Source organism: Pyxicephalus adspersus, chromosome 2, assembly GCF_032062135.1.
Source record: "Pyxicephalus adspersus chromosome 2, UCB_Pads_2.0, whole genome shotgun sequence".
Taxonomy (NCBI): domain Eukaryota; kingdom Metazoa; phylum Chordata; class Amphibia; order Anura; family Pyxicephalidae; genus Pyxicephalus; species Pyxicephalus adspersus.
This window is the reverse complement of record NC_092859.1, coordinates 62,227,236-62,249,153: the sequence shown is the minus strand read 5'-3', so window position 1 is coordinate 62,249,153 and position 21,918 is coordinate 62,227,236. Positions and strand designations below refer to the sequence as shown.

Sequence of the window (21,918 nt, the reverse complement as noted above, 5' to 3'; positions counted from 1 at the left end):
TCATCTCCCCCCCCTCCCCCCTCAATTTCCAAATCTCCCCCTCACATATTTTAACTGTTAACAACACTGTTATTCGTCCCTCCCCTCAGGCACGTTGTCTTGGCATCATCTTTGATTCTGCCCTCTCATTTACCCCCCATATTCAGAACATCTCAAGTCATGTCATTTTCACCTACGCAACATCTCCAAAACCACCCCTACCTGTCCCCAAAGACCACCAAACTCCTTTTACACACTCTTATCTCTTGTATGGACTACTGTAACATCCTCCTCTCTGGTATTCCACTAACCCGACTGTCCTCTACAATCTATTATGAATGCTGCAGCCAGACTCATCCATCCTTCCCACCGCTCCTTTTCTGCTGCATCTCTTTGCAGTTCTCTTCACTGACTTCCATTTCACCTAAGAATCAAAATCAAGCTCTTGTGCTTTGCCTTCAAATCCCTACACAGTTCTTGTCCCACTTAACGTTTCTGACCTGGTAAAAAAAAATACTCCCCCAGGCGCTTCCTCCTCCGATAACCTACTACTGACTTCCTCCTAACCTCATCACATGCATGGCTCCAAGACATTTTTAGAGCTGCCCCAAATTTCTGGAATGGTCTTCCTCATCCTATTCGGCTGGCTCCTACTTTATTATGCTCATTTAAAATAGCACTCAAAACCCATTTATTCAAACTTGCCTTCCCATCTTCTTCTGTCTTTTGAAATTGTCACTACTTTCACCACCACATGTCTCCCCCCCCCTATTGTGTGTTAATTCCCCCACCTCCTAGATTGTAAGCGCTTCGGGGCAGGGTCCTCTTCTTTGTCACTGTCTGTATTCATTCGTATTCGTCTGTATTCTCTCTGTATTTGTAATAATAGCTTTATATTTCAAAGTTGAATTATCAGTCATTCTTCAGTAAGCACTGTGGCATGCTCACATGTAAAATGAATACATTTTTGCAAAAATAATGTTGTTTATAAATAATAATAGTAATAATAATAAATAAAAAGGCTGCTACATTATTCTGCTATCAACAAAACTACTTTTGTGAATGATTAGTAGTTTTAAAGTAAAGTTTTTTTTTTCTTTTAGAGCTCTGTTGAAAACATGCCTTTCACAACGTCTGCTCTACAAAGTAATGTTTCTAAAAGCAGGTAAGCTACATGGATCTAGGAACCCAGATATACATTTATGTTCAAATACATGTACTTCAAGATAACTAAATATCATTAGCTATTTTATTATTGTTGCCTATAAAAATACTTATAGGTGCAGACTGCAGTGTTGTCTACCCAATCACAGCTTCACTACCTAGTAAATCACTGAACTGAAACAGGCATACAGCCAGTGAACTTTTAAACCCTTGAAGTCCATTTCTGAATGCAATCCGACAATCTGTATATGGGATATAAATTGAGAAATATGCCAATTAAAGCAAAATGTTTCTAAAATGTAAAAAGTAAACGGGAAGCTTTCCAAGGTAACATTACCAATTGCTAATCCCACCCCCTTCCCTTTCACTTGGGTTCACTTCATGTGTGCAGTGCATGTTGGATCCTCTGTGAGCACCAAAAGACCATTGACAATATTCAAAATATATTCTATAGCCTGCTCATATATTTGGGATCTGATTATGATATTGACTATGCAATAGGTGTTAATGTAATAAAGTCTTTTAAAAGTCAGGTCTCACCTGAGCAGATGCCAATAAATTGTAAATCCACACCACTGTAAAATATTTCTTTTTTAGTCATGTCAACAGGCACATTTTTTAATTTAAATTTTACAGTCTTGGAGCACCATCTACTGACCCTGTATAGGAAACTCACCCAAATATGCACATAATACCTAGACTAGTGTTTCTGAACCTCTTTAACAGGGGGGACTGTTGAAATAACCTATAGGCCTTCAAGAAACCTCTGGTATATTTACTATATCCACAACTCACAGTACATTAAAATGGAGGACAGTGAGGAATGCTGGCCAGTGGAAAGAACATCAACCTTACAGATAGCCAAAATGATCATTGGTGTCAGTTAAACTGATCTGAGAGGCACAAATTGCTCATTGCACAAAGAACGCCTATCAACATCTGGAGCAACCCTAGTTGAGAAACACTGACCTAGGCAACAGAGAATTACAATGTATATTTTATTTACACTAGTCAATAACTTGCAACAGCCACAAGTGAATTCACTTTTATAGATCAAATATTACATAAAACAGTTTCATATTTACTACTATGGGCCACAAAGTAGTATACACTGCAAGACTGAGTGTTGAACTAAAATGGTACTTCCTATGTCCTATCTATCCCTACAAATCATGTACAAAAATATGCAGTGTATTTTACTTTCCATGTGCCCTGCCATACCACCTATTCTGTTGGTTTCACTTCCCATATGCATTACCATTATACTTACTATGCTGGGGCTCACTCCCTGATGTATAATGCTATGTCAAGTACTACCCAGTTGGTCCCACTCCTCAATGTGCAGTGTCCTGTCATATACAATAATAGGGATATCACTCCCCTATGTACACTACATAACCTAGCTGTTCCTGCACATTCACATGTGTCTTTTATATACATACATACACACACACACACACACACACACCTTCCTGTTGCCATTCCTGCATGTTCTTGCTCAGTCCGGAGGACTGCTAAGACTTTTCAATTATCTTAAAAAGTACAAACGTAAAACAAAGAAAATAGTTAGAAAAAGGGTAAAGAGAAACATTAAGAATAGACATCCACCCCTCATTATGTAACCCAATTGCTGGAAACATTCTGAGGTCCACCAAATATTCCAGTGGTTGTTGAGATATATTCATTTGTATATTTATTGTATTTAATTTCACCTGCATCACGCAGTTTTTACACCTACATCACATAGTTTTTACAATTTAGACCATAAGTCTAGCCGGTGACCCATTGGTACTGATCCAATGAACCCTTATATCATATATAAACGTATCATAAGATGTAGTATGTAAATTCCTATGCTAGCATAAACAACCAAACCCATATTCAAAGAACTTTTTTAGATTCAAACATTTGTATTGTAAGTGTTCCTAAAATGACTCCAGCCCCAACTACTTAGAGGAGATCCCTGGATTCAAGGTCTTTAAGTAGAAGATCCAAACATCTTAACAACGGAAGTATAAAAAAAGATATACGGAAGACCTAGAAAGAGAAAAAAAGCCTGGTGGTGAAGAGAAAGAGGGTTGCATAGAAGCATAACATAGAGTGAGAGAATGTATGATGTGTTGAAAAAACTAGTCCAACATCTACACTTCAACTCATGATGGGTAATGTTGGTCCTATATGGACCAAATCTCTTGGTGCTTTAAATGCAGTTTTTTTAACACTTGTGCACTGTGATTGGCAAACCGGCTTTGTTTTCTCCATTCTGTTCCTAAGCCAACATTGTGGTGCCTAATAACTCAAATAAATGGGGACAGACTGAGCAGTGTTATTAATAATTTAGTGGTTTCAGTACTTAGCAGAAGTTTTTGTATGGATTGACAATTAAAAGGGTTGATTTAGAGTTGACCTTTAAAAGGAATGCCTTACATTTTATTGTGGTGAAGCCAGCTTCTAGACCTACTTTATAGGAAAAAATAAGGGTTATTATAACTCTAGTAATCCATGTTTAACTTCCTGACTTATACGGTGATTTAGGATGCAGCACATAAGAATTGTGTACCTTTATTCATATAAGACCCTCAGACTTATTTTTTTCTTTGTACTGCTGAAGGTCCAGATGATTGTGCCCTTCTGGAAAAAGGGAATAGGTCAGTTGTAGTAATAATAATCATTATATTTGTTGCTTTAATTACAAATTGATACATTCATACCTGTAATGACCATCAAATTGTATTGTATGTAATTGTATTGTATGGGAGCCTCATGTGGATCAGGACTTGAGAACATTATACATTTTTATCTATTGTCTCTGTACTTTCAGGCACTCCTACTGTTTGTGCTAGACAGAGCCTTCTGACCTACAGCCACTAAATTTAACTGTTGGGTAGTTGGGAACATTGTTTGGCCATTTTTGTATAAAGCTGATACTTTGTACATGTACTAAGGCCAGCCCATCTATTGAACATAGGAGTGCCAGATAAAATGGAACTGTTCATTATGTGTGTGTATGTGTATTTTACACACAGACCTTAGAAATATACGGGTTGCAACAGTAATGCTTTATAAAAACGATGTGTGCTATATGCGCTGTGTTGTCCATACAGCACTTTATATTATTGTTCTAGGGCAAGCAAATTTGATCACTCCTCCTGGCCAACGAAGACCCAGGGTTTCATCCAGGATGATAGGTACATTTGCCCCAGATACAGGTTATATGTAGAGTATTTTTCTGTGTAATCGGACAGTATTACTTTTGACCTGAAGGGGGTGCTGAAGTACCAGGGTGAATGGCAATAAGCTTCTTGGCCAGATGGGGGTGCTAAAGAGGCCTGAGGATATTCAAGTGCAATGTGTGTCTCTGTCTCAGCTGAAACTTATCCTAGAAATAAGGCTGGGGATATAAACTCCGAGCCTGCTCTTTCCTGTGTCTCTGTCTTGGCTGATGAGCTGGGAGGAGGTCCAAAGGGAACTGTAAGTAAAGATACAGACTTTGTTGAAAAAGCTGTATGGTTAGGGCCTTGGAGTACTGCACAGCATTAGGTTGGGCTGGATTGTTGTAAAGGGATGCCACACTAGGTATTATATACAAGTCCCCTGATGGATAACTAGGCGATAGACACACCAACCAATGGAAATAACCACACAATCCGGGACACTCCCACCCAATGTCTCCCCTCTGTTTGGGAGATAATTAGGTCAGACACTGGACGTAACTCACTCATCTCCAGACAGTAAAACCACATTGTTTATAAAGTCTCCCGTACTGAATACACAATGTCTCTCCTCTGTCTGGGAGATAATTAGGTCTGACACCGTCTGTAACCCAATCATCTCAACAGACAAACAGAGGGCTTTTGTTACATGGCTCCCTCTTAGTGGAACACCCTGGCAGACCCGGTTTGACCCTTTTTCAGGGCACGCTGGGGCTGTCCAGTCTCCGTTATTCGGTGGATTCGGTGGTGGAGATCAGTCTGCCAGGATAATTTATCTGCGTTGCCATTCTGTTTTTGGGGCCGGTACTGGATGGTAAAGTTGTAGGGTTGGAGTGCCAGACTCAATCTCAGTAGCCGGCCATTGTCCCCTGCAACACGCAGTTTCACAATCAGGAGACCACCGGACCTGTCTTGGTGCGAGGTGTGGGCCAGTTAGCGACAGCCTCACACTTAGCGGGCTTAGGTCGCTGTTTCCCACACCCCACCCGGTGTCCAATGTACTGGGCCTTGCTATCCCAAAATGGCATTTGTTTGGTTTCAGAGTCAGGCAAGCGGCCCAAATCTGATCCAGCACCATTCCAATGTGAGCTAAATGTTCCTCCCAGGACTCACTGTAGATCGCTGCCATCCAGGTACGAAATCCTGGAAGCCATCAAGGAGTCTATCCACCAAGGGCTGGAACGTGGCAGGGGCATTCTTCATCCCGAACGGCATGACCCTAAACTGGAACAAGCCAAACGGGTGACAAAGGCCGACTTGGGGATCACCTCCTCGGCTAGGGGAATTTGCCAGTAACCCTTACAGAGATCAATGTTGGTTAGATAGTGTCCCCTGGCTATGCGATTCAAAAGCTCCTCTACTTGGGGCATAGGGTAGGCATCAGTCACCGTCCTGTCATTTAACTTGCGGTAGTCCACACAGAATCTGGTGGTACCATCTTTTTTGGGCACTAAGATGACTGGGGATGCCCAGGGGCTGTCTGAAGGTTCGATTACCCCCAACCTCAGCATCTCCTGAATTTCCTTCTGCATCCCCTCTCGGACTGCTTCCGGGACACTGAAAGGGGCCTGTCGGAGTGAGGCTTGTCCATGGGTTTTTACTCTGTGAGTCGCGAGAGTGCTGTACCCAGGCTCTTGGGAAAAAGTAAGGCTCTTAGCCAGTAATAGGGTGTGCAACTGTTCCCTCTCAGTGGGAGTGAGTTTGTCCCCTAATTGAACCTGGCTAAGTAGACCGGCGGGTGACCCCTTCTCTAGGAGGTCTGGTAGGGGTAGTGTTAAGGCGATTTCCTATTGATACCATACCAATATTTCCCTCTCTATCATGACCTCTGTTTTCAACGCGTTGGGAGCAGTGAATAACACACACGCAGCTTAAGCACATTTATATCACGTCTCAAAACTTTATTATCACATCGCAGTTTATAGAGTCAAACAACAAGGTGGAAGACATTTAGTAGTTAGTCAGTAAAGGTGCGTACACACTTCCAATTTTTATCGTTCCAATCGAACAACGAACGATCGATTGGGCAAAAAATCGTTCGTAAAAAAGTAACCAACGACGCTGACGAACGAGGAAAGTCGCTGGAAACGAACGACCGGACCGACGGATCGGATTGGGCGACGATCGTTGAACATCGTTCGTGTGTACGGTCGTTCGTTGATCGTCCATGTTCAGAGCATGCGTGATGAACGAACGTCCGTTCACTTTCCTGTCGTGCACATAGTTCCTCTATCGCTCAAACGATCGTATCTATTGTGTGTACAATATCTACGAACGATCGTGTCGTTATCTCTATGTGCTGGATCGGTGCTATACGATCGTTCGTAGATATCGTGCATGAACGTTCGTTTTCCAACGATAATAATTGGAAGTGTGTATGTAGCTTTACAAGAAACTTAATTAACAACTTCGCTGAGGAAGATGTTTCAAGGTAAGAAGCTTCAAGGTAAGGATGGAGCAAATATTGACCTACTGATAAGGAGGATATAACTAGTTTTGACACAACTCAATTATCTGCAAAATATAGCAAAAAACACAAAAACAACTTAAATTCAAAACTCAGCAAAAATATATTCCTTACATTTCATTCCTTTTATCCTTAAAGGATAACTACCTTTGTTCCTTTACATGCAAATAAACAGCCTCAGGTTCTTCAGTATACATAACTCGAGAAAGGGTAATGACTCTAGATTTGCATATTGACAATAACAATTTCAGGGAGTCATAGGTTTGACAGTTATTACAAAAGTTATACAGGTTATGAGATAAACGTATATCACTTTTAATAACCTCAGTGTCGTCATAGATATTGCTACAGACTCTAAGCAGCATGCTGATTGGAGTAGAGACCGCAATCAAACAAGAAGTTAACATATCTTGAGTACTATGCATATCAGATAGGCAAAAACTAGAACCATTATATATTTATTTGGCAAGACCTTCCCATATGTTACCCTGGAAATCAGTCCAATCACAATACTTAAGTAATCTCTGGAGCATGGACAGGGTAGAGTAATTTCTTAGGTTATGGCTTGTTTGGGGACAAACAAAGGGCAAGTCTTGAGGGTGATAGTGGCAAGTTGTTGTGACCCATACAAGACAGAATATGATAATCAGGGCTTCAAAACTGCAGACAAGCATCCGGGCTGGTACTCGTGGATCAAGAAGCATCATCCTGGCGCTGGATCGGTGGTGCCTTTTTCACTCTTGAAGCGTGTATCCAGGTGGGTCCTCCGCTGGTCAGCACGGCTGTTCTAGAGATGGCTTGAACGGTGACTGGAGGTCCAAAGGTTGGATCCAAGGATTTGTGCTTGTGCAGAGCTTTGACCAACATTACGTCTCCGGGCTTGAATGGGTGCATCGGTTGATCTGTAGGGAGAGGAAAAGAGAGAGAGGTATCTCTGTAGTTGCTATTCAGTTTTCAATAAGTTTAGCTACATATTGGTCTTGGATTTGTTGGAGATCCCCAGGTATTAAAATTAAAGGGTCTTTAGCGCAGGGGGTGGGAAAAGGTCTTCCCATTAAAATTTCAAAAGGTGACAGCTTATTAACTGGATTGGGTGTCATTCTTATTTCTGCTAGCATGGCTGGTAGGTATTGGTCCCACTTATGGAATGTCCCTCCAGTTAATTTCCTAAGTTTGTCTTTGTCTTTCAGTGTCCTATTGGTCCTTTTTACTACTCCAGCACTCTGGGGGTGATATGGAATGTGGAACTTTCATTCTATGTTCATCATTTTGAAATCCCCTGTGTGACTTTAGAAGTGAATGGGGTGTCATTGTCTGAGCTTATTGTCACTGGGCATCCAAATCTGAGGATGATCTCCTTGAATGGTATCTTAGCTACTGTCCTTGCATTTTCTTTCCTGACTACAAAAGCTTCTACTCATCTGCTGAATCTATCTGTAATCACTACCATTATCTGACATCCATTGGAAGCCTTTGGCATGTGTGGAAAATCAATTTCTAACTCTTGTAATGGACGCTGTGAAGGTAACAAATGTTCATGTTGTCCTGTTTCTTCCCGTGCACATGTTAAACAGCGAGAAATTATGACTTGTGTGTGTTCCTCTAAATTCTGGGCACAAAATCGCTTATTTATTTTTTTGTGTTGTGGTTTTAATGTTTTTATGTCCCATACCATGGATTTGAAAACAATGAGGGGTACTGCTATTTGGGGCAGCCCTACTATCCTTTCTTTTGACCAGATTCCAAAGGAATCTAAGGTCAATCCTTCCTTTTCCCAGATTTCAATGTCCCATGGGGTGGCGAAGGACTGTAATTGTGATAGAATTGTGTTGGTTTCAGTGGAAGCTGGGATGGCGAGCAGAAGTGTATCGAGATGGGGGGGGGTTTAGATTAGTGGTGGGTGTGGTAGACTGAGCAGAGACTTTAACATGAAAATCTGCTAGTCTGTTGCCCCTGGCATGGAAGGAATTTGAAGAAGTGTGTGCTTGACATTTAACAATGGCTATTTGATTAGGGAGGTGAATTTCAGTGATACATGAGTTCGACTCTGGCACTTCATCCTCTGGCCCTTTAAGACCTAAGAGGGCATTGAGCACAGCGACAGGACTGCTGGAAGCAGGAGCATATTTTACACTTAATCCTGCAGTGGATGTTGGAATATCTTAACCGGACAACCTTTGCGCTGTTATGTGTTGAGTGGTTCAATTCTTAAGCAAGTGTAGTACAGCATGGGATGTGTAAAGTATCATCTCGTGACCCAAAGTTAGAAGTGAGACACTTTCTACAGCTATTGCACACGCTGCCAGCACACGCAGACAGGCTGGCATGCCTTGCACAGTAACAGCCAGTGTCTTAGAGACATACGCCACAGGCCTCAATTTACCTCCATGCATCTGAGCAAGCACAGCAGCCATGGTTTTACAATACTCTCTTGCATACAATACAAATGGTACATTGAAATTCGGCATTCCCAATGCAGGGGCAGATGTCAGGGATTCTTTTAACATCAAATATGCTTTAGTCATTTCATCAGACCATTGAACCTTTTTCTGCGACACCCTTTTCCAGAAAACACAACAATGACACCGTGTCCCTCTGACATGCCTCCTGAGAGGGGTTACTGAACATAAAAATAAAGTTGAACCATGCTGCGGCTGCCAGTTGGCAACCACCTGCTGGAGGGCAATTGAGAAGCCTGCCGGGGAGTCAACAAAGCCATGGGGCAAGTGGCACCAGGTAAAGCCATAAGGGGCTGAGTCTCAGGTGATAATGGTATTGAGAACAATGCATTGGCCAAATCAATAACACTGTAAAATTGGGTCTCGGGCGGTACTGCTGTAAGGATGGTACTAGGATCTGACATGACCTGTGTCAGGGGCTTAACCAGCTCATTGATGGCTCTGAGATCCTGTGTAAAACGGTATGAGCCATCTGGCTTTTTGACAGGATTTACTGGAGTATTGTAAGGAGAGCAAGTTCTCTTAAGTATGCCTTGCTGGCAGAAAGATTGAATCATGGGTGCTAAGGAATCTTACTTGTCTTTAGTTAAAGTATACTGCTTTTGGTATATTGGTGTATGTGGTTTTGTGACCGCTGTATATGGGGCTCGAAGGGGGAAAACCCAGTGGATTCCTGCGGTACCTCCCTATAGGCAAATAGGAGGTGTGGTAGGAATCGCTCCCAGTCTCTGTATCCGCTGGTGAAAGTCTTGAGCATTTGCAAGGTTCCATTGAAGCGCTCACAGAGACCATTAGTCTGGGGATGGTATGGTGAACTAAGTGGCGATTTAATACGGCAGACCTTCCACAGCTGCTGTGTCAATTCTGCAGTAAATTGTGCGCCTATGCCTGAGAGGATTTCCTTGGGAAACGCCACTCGGGAGAAAATCTGTACCAGGGCGGTAGCTACAGTGTCTGTCTTTATATTTGACATAGCGGGTAGCATAGTCCACCACGGTAAGTATGTACTTCTTACTGGATGGAGTAGGGTTGGCGAGGGGTCCCACGAGGTCAATGGCTACCCTGCTGAAGGGTTCTTTAATAATGGGCAGGGGTACCAAGTGAGCCCTGGGGGGATCCCCTTATGTCCCTACTCGCTGGCACACATCGCAGGTTCGTCAGTAAGTCCATACATCTGCGTGCACCCCAGGCCAAAAGAAGGTCTGGGTTACCCGGGGTACGGGTTACTTCTAAGTGTCCAGCCAAGGGAATGTCGTGACCAATTATAAAGATTTCTGTTCGATACTTGCTGGGGACTACTAACTGGCGTTTTTGGTAGGGGTTCGGTCCTGCCTGTTCAGTGACCCGGTATAACTTATTAGCGTCCCACACAAAAACTTTGTTGTCCAACCCCCCAGCCCCGATTCCTGCCCTTTCCCTGTATTTCTAAAGGGACGGATCTGCCCTAGTCTCCCTCCCAAACTCCTCAGGTGTGTTCCAAGCTATCGAGGTCTAGGTATTAGTCACAGTCAGGGAAGGTCTCACCTGGGCCTCCCGAGCTGGGGAACTGGTCTGTTTGGTTCTCGCTTGGGCCCTGGTCGTCATGGGGTGTGCAGCTGTGGTAGGGGTGAAAGTGAGAGGCGAAAGTGAGAGGGCCCAATCGTTGCCCAGCAGGACCTCTGCAAGTAAGTTATCCAATTATGCCGACTATTACTACACCGGGTCCGGCTCCCCAGTCTAGGTGGACGCGGGCGGTAGGCAGGCGAAATACGGCTCCCATAGCCACTCAACAGATACAGTTTGGCCCATACGCTTATGAGCTGGAATCAGGTGCCCCTGTACCAGTGTAATGGTAGCCCCAGTGTCCCATAATCCTTGGCCGACCTGTCCATCGAGGTTAACCTCTTGTCGGTGCTGCTGTTTATTATCCCCAGGTGAGTGTCCGTGTCCACCCAGTGGACAGCCGGGTTACGGGATGCAGCAATGGTTGACCCAGTGGGTGCGTTGTTCCAGGAATGTCGGGGGGGGGGGGGGGGTGGCGAAAGGGCAATTGGCCACTAGATGTCCTGGTTCGTGGCATTGGTAACATTTCACCTTGGAATACTCTGACCGATTCCTGGAAGGACCAGCAACATGAGGGGGCCCAGGCGGAACAGGGGCCCTGAATTCTGGTCGGGGAGAAGGTCTGGATACACTGGGGACCCGGGTATCCACTCGAGTATTAGGTCGGGGAAACGCTGGGTCCAGTCGTCGGTAATCGGTATACTCGTCGGCCAGGCTTCCTCGGTGGGGGTGTGAAGGCGGTCTCCTACCCAGTTGCCTAAGTCCTGCTGTAGATTATTGAAGAAATGTTCCAAAAGGAAAAGTTGTAACACCTCCTCGGCAGATACAGCCTGGCATCCATCAATCCAATGGGTTGCGGTGCGGTGCAACCTGTTAGCCCATTCCATGTGGGTGTCGCCTCCCTGTTTTTTGGTATCTCCCAAACAGAGGGGAGACTCCCGTACCGAACACACAATGTCTCTCCTCTGTCTGAGAGATAATTAGGTCCGACACCGTATGTAACCCAATCATCTCAACAGACAGAGGGCCTTTGTTACAGTGCTGATGATCCCATACCAGTGTTAAGTACACTCCCTGATATTCCTGTATTTGATATGGAGGATATACAGGGTTTGGAGTGTAATCCAGGAGTTAGCAGTGGAAGTGAATATGAAGGGTGTTTCCTCAAACCAGCATTTCTCAATGATTTAATATGTGATCTAAATCTGTCAAAACAAGCATCTGAGCTTTTAGCATCCAGAAGTTAAAATATTAGTATAATGGAATAATAATAATAGGACAAGAGAGGTGACCCTCCTACCATATTTCAGTGAAGATGGAGACTTTGTGTACTGATGTAACATCCCTCGGCTACTGACCCATATGGGAGTACCAGAATACCGAGCAGAAAACTGGCAGCTTTTCTTGGGTAGCCATAAAGCACAAAATGATGAACTGGTACAAAACTTGCTCTTAAACTTTAAAAATTTTGGTGCTACTATGAGCATAAAGGTACAATATCTCCATAGCCATTGCAAACATTTTCAGAAAACCTTGGCGATTTCAGTGAGGAACAAGACAGGGAGGTTCCATCAAGATATAAAGGTGATGGAAGGGCAGATGGGATTGACACATGATGGCAGACTACTGTTGGAGCCTTTAACGGGATTGTCTTGACCATCAGCAAAAAAGGAAATCATACAAAGGAGTTTTTCAATGACTTCTTTGTGATTAGTTCTGTAAATATACTGAATTTGGAATATATTGACATTAAATATTTCAAAAATGTAATTTTGTATACGTCGGGATATCTAGTTTAATTTTGCTTAATTTTCATGTTTCATTAGTTTTCTATGAGGTTAATATTGAGGTCATTTTTTCAAAAACTAGAGCCAATCTAGCAAAACCAATACCATAGTTGAAATCTGTGCATCAAACCTAACCTAAAATGACTTTAATGTGTATGGCAAGAAAATGTTTGACTATGTTTGATATATATGTATTTGTATATGTATGTATATATATAACTATATATGTATTTCAGTGTGCTTTAAGGCTTAGTCTACATGAACTGTTTCCCCAGCATTTATCCTGAGGCTTTTAGGGCCCATGTTTAAAATCCCCATGTATTCCAATGGGCTAATCTACACCAGGATTTTTCCTTGAGGCACGTTTAGGAGCCTTATCTTAAACGTTGCTTGCAACGTTTAAAAAATTAAAACGCAGGGTAAACGTGAGAAAATGCCCCAAAATGCGGGAAAACGCTTCTATTGAACTCAATAGAGGCTGTTACAAACTTTTTAAGGTTTTTTTGAAAGCTTCTATTGAAAACAATGGGGGCTTTTATAAGCATTTTTAGCAGGACTTTGGAATCTGGAAGCTCCCTTTAATAAGGAGTCTCCCAGATCTCCACCACCCCACCCTGGGGAATGAGTACAGGGGTACATAAAACCCCTTTAGCTCCTCAGCCAATCACAGAGCACTAGCGATGAATGGGGAAAAGTCTCCCCAATCAAGTCTAGTGCTGAATGGCTGAGAAACAGAAAACCTCAGCCAATCACAGAGCACTAGAGGTGAATGGGAAGCCTCATTTAACCCCTAGTGCCCGGGGATCCCTCACTGTCAGGAGGAGTCCCATGGCTGTGCTCATGTCATGATTGCAGCCGTGGGAATCATCCTGTCATTGGGACAACCTGTGAAAAAAAAGTTTAGTTACACAAACACACACATTTAATAAAATAATTTACCATTGAAGCATTGTCCAATTTTTTACACATATTTTAATCCTTTCAGGGAATGATTAAGGGGTTTTATGTACCCCTGTACTCATTCCCCGAAAGAGTTAAAAGTAAAACTTATAAACGCTTATGTAAAATTGCGGTAAAACCAGTCATTGGCGTTTATAAAAGTTTTTTAGCGTTTTAAAGTCAAGCTTTAAAACACTTGTAAAAGTGCATAAAAATAAACACAATAGGAACGTTTACATGCGTTTTTAAAAAACGTCCATGTAGACCCAGCTTAAGATTGCTATGGGGTCTTATCCTTAACTGTTGTCTGCAGTTTATACATCTTAGATTCTTCAGTCAACAGTTAAAGAACCTGATCTTTGCTTTTATGTTCCATGATAACCTGTAGTCTTTCTCTAATGTTTTGTTTGGATATCAAAGGCTTGTTTCTGTAATCTCTTTTTAAATATAGATGCATGGGAGTGGATAGATTAGCCTTTTCTGGAAAACGCACTTTTCTAAATAATCTCCCCCAAATATTTCCATAGAAACTTTCCTCAAGTTTTTTAAGAAAATGCTAGTGGGGTAGCACTGTTCTTCTCCAGGTTGGTCTCATTCACATTTTTTGGGTCTTGTGTCTCCATAATATCCTAATATGCTCCCACAACGGGTCAATATGCTTTTTTCCAGGACATGTTGGATAAAGTATCCCCCCATATAGGGCCCCACAGTGAGGCAGCCGAGTGCCTCGCACCCGGGGGGGTACAAGAGGCATGCATGGACCTGAGGGTGGACCTGACAGAGAGGACACTTTGGGACTTCGACCCCCGACACACATAAGCGGGGAGATCCTGTTGGAGGAGTGCTCTGCGTTGTTATATGCCACCTCCGCAAAGGGGAGATAGTCAGCCTATCTCTCCTGGCCACCAGATACAACGCTCCGGAGATATTGTTCTAACAATTGGTTGGTCCGTTCGGTCTGGCCATGCGTCTCGGGGTGGAACCCTGACGAGAAGGAGAGCTCGATGCCCAGTTGGGAAAAGAACTCCCTCCAGAACAGAGACAAACTGAACCCCACAGTCTGAAACAATGTTCTCCGGAGCCCCATGCAGGTGGAACACATGAAACACAAATAAATCTGCCAATTCCTTGGCTGAGGGCAACTTGGGTAGCAGTATGAAATGGGCTTGCTTACTGAAGCAATCTACCACCACCCAGATCACCGTAAACCCTAAGGACCCCGGAAGGTCCGTGATGAAGTCTATGGATATGTGGGACCATGGAGCAGCAGGAATGGGCAGAGAAAGCAGAGTGCCGGAGGGAGCGGCATGGCAGGACTTACTCCGAGCACAAACTGGACATGCACAAACATAGGATTCGACATCCACTGACATGTGAGGCCACCAAACGTGTCTTTTTACTAATTCTAGGGATTTCTTAATTCCTGGGTGGCCAGGAGTCTTAGAATCATGTAGCTGTTGGATAACCAGATTCTCTAATAACAGTGGGGTCTGTATGACTGACACCACACATTGGGGGGACAAAATAGGACTAGGGCATGGATCCAGAAGGGAAGCTGCCTCTGGGAAACAATGGAACAAGGCAACAGCCTTCACGTTTTTTTGAACCAGGCTTGTAGGTAATTTGGAAATTATACCTCGTAAAAAACAGGGCCCAACGGGCTTGCCTGGACGTTTAGCCCCTTCAATGTACTCCAGGTTTCTATGGTCAGTATAGACTGGTAAAGGATGTTCTGCCCCTTCCAGCCAATGCCTTCATTCCTTTAAAAGCCCATTTTACTGCCAGAAGCTCCCCATTGCCCACGCCATAATTACTCTCAGCTGCTGAGAACATACGGGAGAAGAAGGCTCAGGGGTGCAATTTCTCCCAGTTTCAGGCAGTTTTTGTAACACCTCGAAGGCCCTACTGACTAGAGTAAGGCATTTAGCCTGACATTTGGTCCCCCACTGAATGATCTGACCCGACCCCCAATTAATTATAGGGTTATGGGATTTCAACTAAGAGAGGCTAAAATCGGGGGTTTTTACCATCCTGATTACAATCAGCCGGATCCCTTCCTTATGGGAGGCCCTCACAGTTAAGTGCACTTCTGGGGTAATAGAGGGTGTAAGATCCTGTTGAACGGGGCTAAGGACAATTTAGGCCCAAGAGGAGCGACAGGTATTCCCAGTTCAGAGGCAACATCTTGGTCCAGTAGGTAACCATCTGCCCCGGAGTCAAGAAAGGCCATGACTTGGCGGGACTTAGCCAGAACCAAGATATGCCGTGGAGACCGGGCCAACGGGTCTGAGAAGCTCTCTTCTGCACCCCCGATACACTGGAGCCTTTCAGATCCTCTGCGAGGGCAGGTCCTTGCCCTGTGACCGGGATCACCACAGTAAAGGCAGAATGCACCTTGCAGACGCCGATTGCCCTCGTCGGGGGCTAGTTTGGATGAACCAATCTCCATGGGTTCCCCTGGATCATGCATAGAAGATGGAAACTTTGCAGGTGGTGTGGCGCTAGAAGTTTTCATCAGGGGTATAGGTTTCAACTGAGGAGGCGAACGACTCTTGGTTCCACGGATGACTTTTTCTAGATGACGTTCCCGGATCCTCGGTCGATGCAGATGGACTGCTGTATCACAAGATCCAGGGTGGACCGAGAAGGGAGACTCAACAGCAGGTCTTTGACTTGATCGCTGAGGCCTTGACAGAAGCGATGGAGAAGAGCTGCGTCTCCCCATGGGTATTGGTGGCCCAGCGGGAAACTCTGCCGCATTTTCTTCCACATGACGTCTTCCCTGGGCTAGGTACTCCAAGTTTATCTCCGCTGTTTGGGTCAGGTCCGGGTCATCATAGATCACCCCCATAACAGCAAAGAAGTCAGTGACAGAACTGAATCATCTGGAGGTAAGTTGAATGCCCATCTCTGGGGCTCACCTTTTAGGAGGGAGATGACCACTCCAATACGTTTGGCGTGTTGTCCCCGAAGCCCGTACAGAAGACAGGAGTCCCGGAAGTTGGGGAAGTCTTGTCTGTTCCCTGAAAATTTCTCGGGTACCCGGGTCTTGCCCTGGGAACGACCGTAATTCACCTGCCGTTTCCAGGAGGGGATCACAAACCTTCGTGGGGTGACCAGTGGGAGCCCCTAATGTAAGCTCCTGTAGGCCCCGCTGGATTTCCTCCATTAGGGCTGGGTGGTGTGTGAGTGGCCTGCTATACTCTAATGCGCCTGGGCACACAAACCACAGCCAGCTCCAAGAATCCTTTTATCTCGCTTTATTGTCTTCATAAAACAAGGTAAGGGTTATTCACAGATGATTAGTCTGATAAGCGTGGTGTACAGAAGGATAAGACAAAGACAGGTCGGGAACAATCCGAGGTCAGGGCAGGCAAGAGTAGTCACAAAAAATCCAAGGTCAGGGCAGGGGGAGTTCAGGCAGATTCAGTTATCAGACCGGGTTGCTATTGGTAATGACACAACAGGTTAATATGAACCAACACAGAGAACACACCCAAGCACACAGAGGCTTATAGCGGGCAATGGTGTTCAGGACAGGTTCTGCTTAAATGGCCAGAGTGCCCAATGACCTTGCGCCACCTGGCGCCATTTGATTGGAGGATAACTGACTCCCTTGCGGCCAATTGGCCGCAGGTAATTCAAACTATGTAACCCCTCCCCCCCCCCCCCCGCGGAGAGGCAGCCAAGTGCCTCGCACCTGGGGGGTACAAGAGGCACGTGTGGTAGCGCGCGCACCTCTTCCCACAGCACCCCTCGGACGTGCCCTACTTTGCACGTCTGCAAGAGTGCTGAGAACAAGAACTTCACTGTTCACGTCCAAAGGGATGCTGGGGATGCCGCCTGGCTGAACAGTAGGCCAGAACGGATCCCTCCGCCAGCCGGGAGAGACGCGCTGCGAACAGGGCAGCAGCCTCGGCCACGCTGCCTGCTGCAGCGGCGTCTCCCCCACCGGCTGTGATCCCCAGGGACGCCACGGGCTTGCTGGAAAGGTAAGTTCCTTACACAAAGCTTGAGATTTGCATTTTGTTCCGCTGCACTGTTTCGGTTAAAGGATATAGGCTCTAAAAAAAAAAACACGTTCCCAATGGAGACTAAATGAATCTCTACTAGCTGACCCTAGGCATTGTATAACAATCAGGGACCATCTAAAGGAAATTTTCCAGTTTAATGATCCACAGAACTTTTCTACTACTATCTACTACTACACCCATAAAGCGCACATCATAGGCCAATTAATTTCCTTGGGTACCTGGGGAGATAAACCAGGCACTTTACTAGCCAATAAACTTAATCCTAGAGGACCCACTGCTAAACTTCCCAAGATTATAGAGGCAGGATTTTAGAGGCATTTCATGATTTTTCCAGCGCACCTGGGCCAGATGGTTTGCCCACCGCTTATTATAAAACATTTGGAGAAATTCTGGCCCTCCATTTACCATTTTATTTTAATTACCATTGTAAGGGTAATAGGGTTCCTGAGGAAGATAATAAAGCACTAATAAGTGTACACCCTAAACCAGATAAAGACCACACAGAGATTACAAATTACAGGCCTATCTCCCTGAATAATTGTGACCTAAAAATATTGACAAAAATGTTCTCTCTACGACTAGGGGCCTTTATGGATCAGTATATCCACCCGGATCAGGTAAGCTTTTTACACCACCATCAGGCTGCTGATCAAACCAGAAGGACAATTGACTTGATATCAGCCATACAAGGGAAATGGCATGGGGTCCCAGAAGGAGAAGCGATCCTTTCGCTGGATCTGCACAAAGCAATTGATGGTGTGTCCTGGGAATATTTAAATGCACTACTAGAAAAAATGGGATTTGGCCGTGGAGTGATTACTTCCTTATACTCAACACCTTCAGCAAGAATAGCAATAAAGGGGTATTACTCTCCTTTAATCAAAATTAGCAGAGGTACAAGGCAGGGTTGCCCTTTATCTCCCCTACTGTTCGCCTTAGCAATTGAAGCTCTAGCAATAAGTAAAAGACCTAACCCAGATATTAAGGGCATCAAATGTGGACCTACAGAACATAAATGTTTGTTTGCGGATGACGCCTTAATGTATGTTTCATCTCTGCTAATTTCCTTACCTAACCTGTTTAAAAAGTTAGATCTGCTTTCAGAATTTTCAGAACTAAAAATTAATAGGAATAAATTAGTGGCCCTCAACATCCCACTCACGGAATCTGTAGTAACACAAAGTGAACTTTGGTTTTAAGTGGAATACTAAAGCCATAAATTATCTTGGCATACAAATTACCACCTCTCTGAAAACGCTTTATTCAGCCAACTACCCCTTTTTGTTCCACACAATAGCAAGAGACTTAAACAGATGGAATTCTTCCCCTCCTTCATGGTTTAGAAGAATAGCAACGAACAAAATGAATATTTTACTTAGACTATTATATCTATTTAGGACGCTCCATATAGCTATCCCTAAAACTATTTTTCTAAACATACAGAACAAGCTACTCAAATTTGTATGGGGCAACAAGCAACACGGTATCAATGCATCAACGTTGTACACCCCAAAGAAGTTGGGAGGTTTGGGAGTTCCCAATACAGCACTATACCATAGAGGGGCTCAAAAAGCAGCTCTAGGACAGAGCACTCTACCACATCCTAGACCGCAGTGGACTGACCTGGAAGCCCTAGCTTGCCCTTCCATACCGATAGGGGTACCTATGTGGATATGTTTCAATAAGAGCTGCAATTCTCTGCCCCTTTCTCTTATGCTTTAGCAGTTTGGGATGGGCAAAAGAATATTTACAAACTTCACTCCCAACATGCTACTCTTACACCTCTTTTGCAAAACCCTGAATTTCTTCCTGGATGTGATCAGGGTCGATTTCGGTGGTGGTGCAACAAGGGGTTTTTCTGCATTGGAGATTTGTTAAATGGGAAAGCCATCCTTAGTTGTTAACACCTACAAGAGAAATTCACCCTCCTGCCAGATCCTTTATCCAAAATAAGCTTAAAGGGGTGTTTCCTCCTTACCAGAGCACTGCGTTTGAAAAATCTTGTAGCATGATCACTGAAGCTAAAGGGAGGATATATGCGGTCTATAGCACACTATCTCCCCTAGATAAAAAACTTTTCTACATAAAACAATAGGAAGTGAATCTAGGGGTAGATTGGAGTGCTCAGGTTTGGCAAGAGTTGTCAATTTCTATGTCAAGGTATCCCTTAATACTTCACTTATAGTAACTATAAAGTGTTGATGCGGTGGTGTTTGGTTCTGGTCAGAATTAATAAACTAAATGCAAATATTTCCCCCTTATACTATAGAAGCTGCCGTCAGATGGGAACTCTGTACCATGTTTGGTGGCGCTGCCCTCAAGTTCAGAGATTCTGGATTCAAATTTAAAATCTCATATATAGTCACACAATTTTATCTCCAAAAATGAGTGGAAAGTGCCCTGTTTCCGCAGCTGGAGGAATCCGTTCCAAGACAGTTCATCAGACTGGTTAACCTCCTGGGTGGTAACTCCGAGTGTGACTCAGGGTAGAGAAAAGATGCTAAAAGCAGTAACCTATGGGAAAAATAGTAAATCGACTCTTACCTGATCCGCCAGCGTCCCGCGTCATCTTTCGCGTCTTCTCTCTTCCTTCGTGTCTTCTTTCTTCTTTCTCCAGCATCTTCTGCACCCGATGAGTCACCGGGGAGTTCCCGGTGACGCTGGTGCATGTGTACGTTGCCGGTGGGGCTGGAAATTCAAAATCTACTAGTATTGCATTCAATACAGAATAACTGTATTGAATGCAATACAGTGGATTTATATGTGTAAAAGCAGTACATTGTCTTGCATGAACATTTATTTTACAGTATAATTTAGTAGTATGAGTATACTATTTATTTTTTTGATTTTAAAAAAATGAAAAAACTTTTTTTTTAATCATTATTTTGACATGATTTTGTGTTTCCAACTTTTTTTATACTCATACTATTACTATACTGTTAAATACATTTTCGTGAAAAACAATGTACCGCTTTTAGACATATAAATCCAGACAGAAATGTATCACTCAGGAGGTTAAATACATTCTGCTAGTTACTTGAAAGTTTGCTTGTTACTGGAAAGCTTACAAAATTCCTCTTGATTTTACTAAACATAAAATTATTTGAATAATGATTAATGATAAATTGACGTGTACCCTTAAGAACAACCTGAATACGTTTTATAAGACATGGGACCCCTGGATTGAATTTGGCAACGTGTAATCTCTAGGAGTGCGTCCCCCTCAGTACTCTTCCTCACCCAGTTGGTCTCCCCAAATAACTTCTCCCTACCCCCCACCCTTTTTTTTTTTTTCTCCTGTGGTTTAAATGCCTAAATGTTTTTTTTTATTCTTCCCCTTATGCTTTTTTTGCTTTTCAAATATGCAACAAGATGTAGATTTCTCTTACCTATTTTTGCACATGACTTAAGGTGTGTGTGTGTGTGTGTGTATGTATATATGTTTGGGAGGTGGTATTTGGTCAATTTCTACCATTTTTGATCATTGTTATAGAGCCTCTCATTTTACAATTTGTATATACACCATAGTTAAAATATACATATTTTTTAATATTGATATATATTTCACCCAAAACAGATTGTGTGTCATGGGGGATAATGCTGATTGTGAGACAGAAAAAGTTTTTATAGCCAGAAGTTGGGGGAAGTCCATGGAAGAATTGGGAATCACAGACAAAACAAAGCTTTCTGTGCTGAGTCAAAGCAGTGATGAAATTTACCACAATAAAGTTGGCACTCTCATACCATGGTCGGAATCTACAATTGGCACAGCTGTGCTCCATCAAGACAAGCTAAAGGCATGTGCTGAGCACACACCAGAAAAGCAGCCCAGACAAACAAGTCAGGAGGATTTTCTGGATCCTCACAGATCAGAAGTTAAAAATTCAGCACAAGAGAAACATTCCAGGACCCTGAGAACAAATGTTGTTTCCTCAGACAATTCCAGAATCACTCCTTCACAATTTTACCCTACAGCTGCTGATATTTCACTTTGTCAGCAAATAGAAAATAGGGTTTTAAACCGTTTGCAGCACGAACAGAGTGTACACTACGCTTTTGAGGACAATCCATATTCACATGGTGCTTTACCTGTTCATCTGATCACACATGTAGCAAGGTATTGTTTGTAGTTATTACAATATGTTTGGGCTCTCTAAAAATGGAGGTAAATAATAGAGAATGAATCCTAAATAAAAACTACAATGAGAGAAATTCAGGGCTTATCATTGCTGAGCTCCTTGTAAAAAATGCTGTTCACAATTACTTCCTCTCAAGACTAGCTTAGGTACCAGATTCTTATCCATGGCTCAGAAGTAATGAAACTATTGAATCAAT

The 21,918-nt window shown here is 43.4% G+C and overlaps 1 protein-coding gene across 6 annotated transcripts in view; it reads left to right on the top strand.

Moving 5' to 3' along the window:
• Nucleotides 1-21,918, top strand: part of SHROOM1 (shroom family member 1) — a 137,886-nt gene that overhangs the window by 103,358 nt on the left and 12,610 nt on the right. For all 6 annotated transcript variants that reach the window (XM_072400871.1, XM_072400874.1, XM_072400873.1 and 3 more), the window contains one exon: nucleotides 1,083-1,144. In XM_072400871.1, coding sequence (XP_072256972.1) covers nucleotides 1,083-1,144 — 62 coding nt within the window. The remainder of the gene's footprint in view (nucleotides 1-1,082; nucleotides 1,145-21,918) is intronic.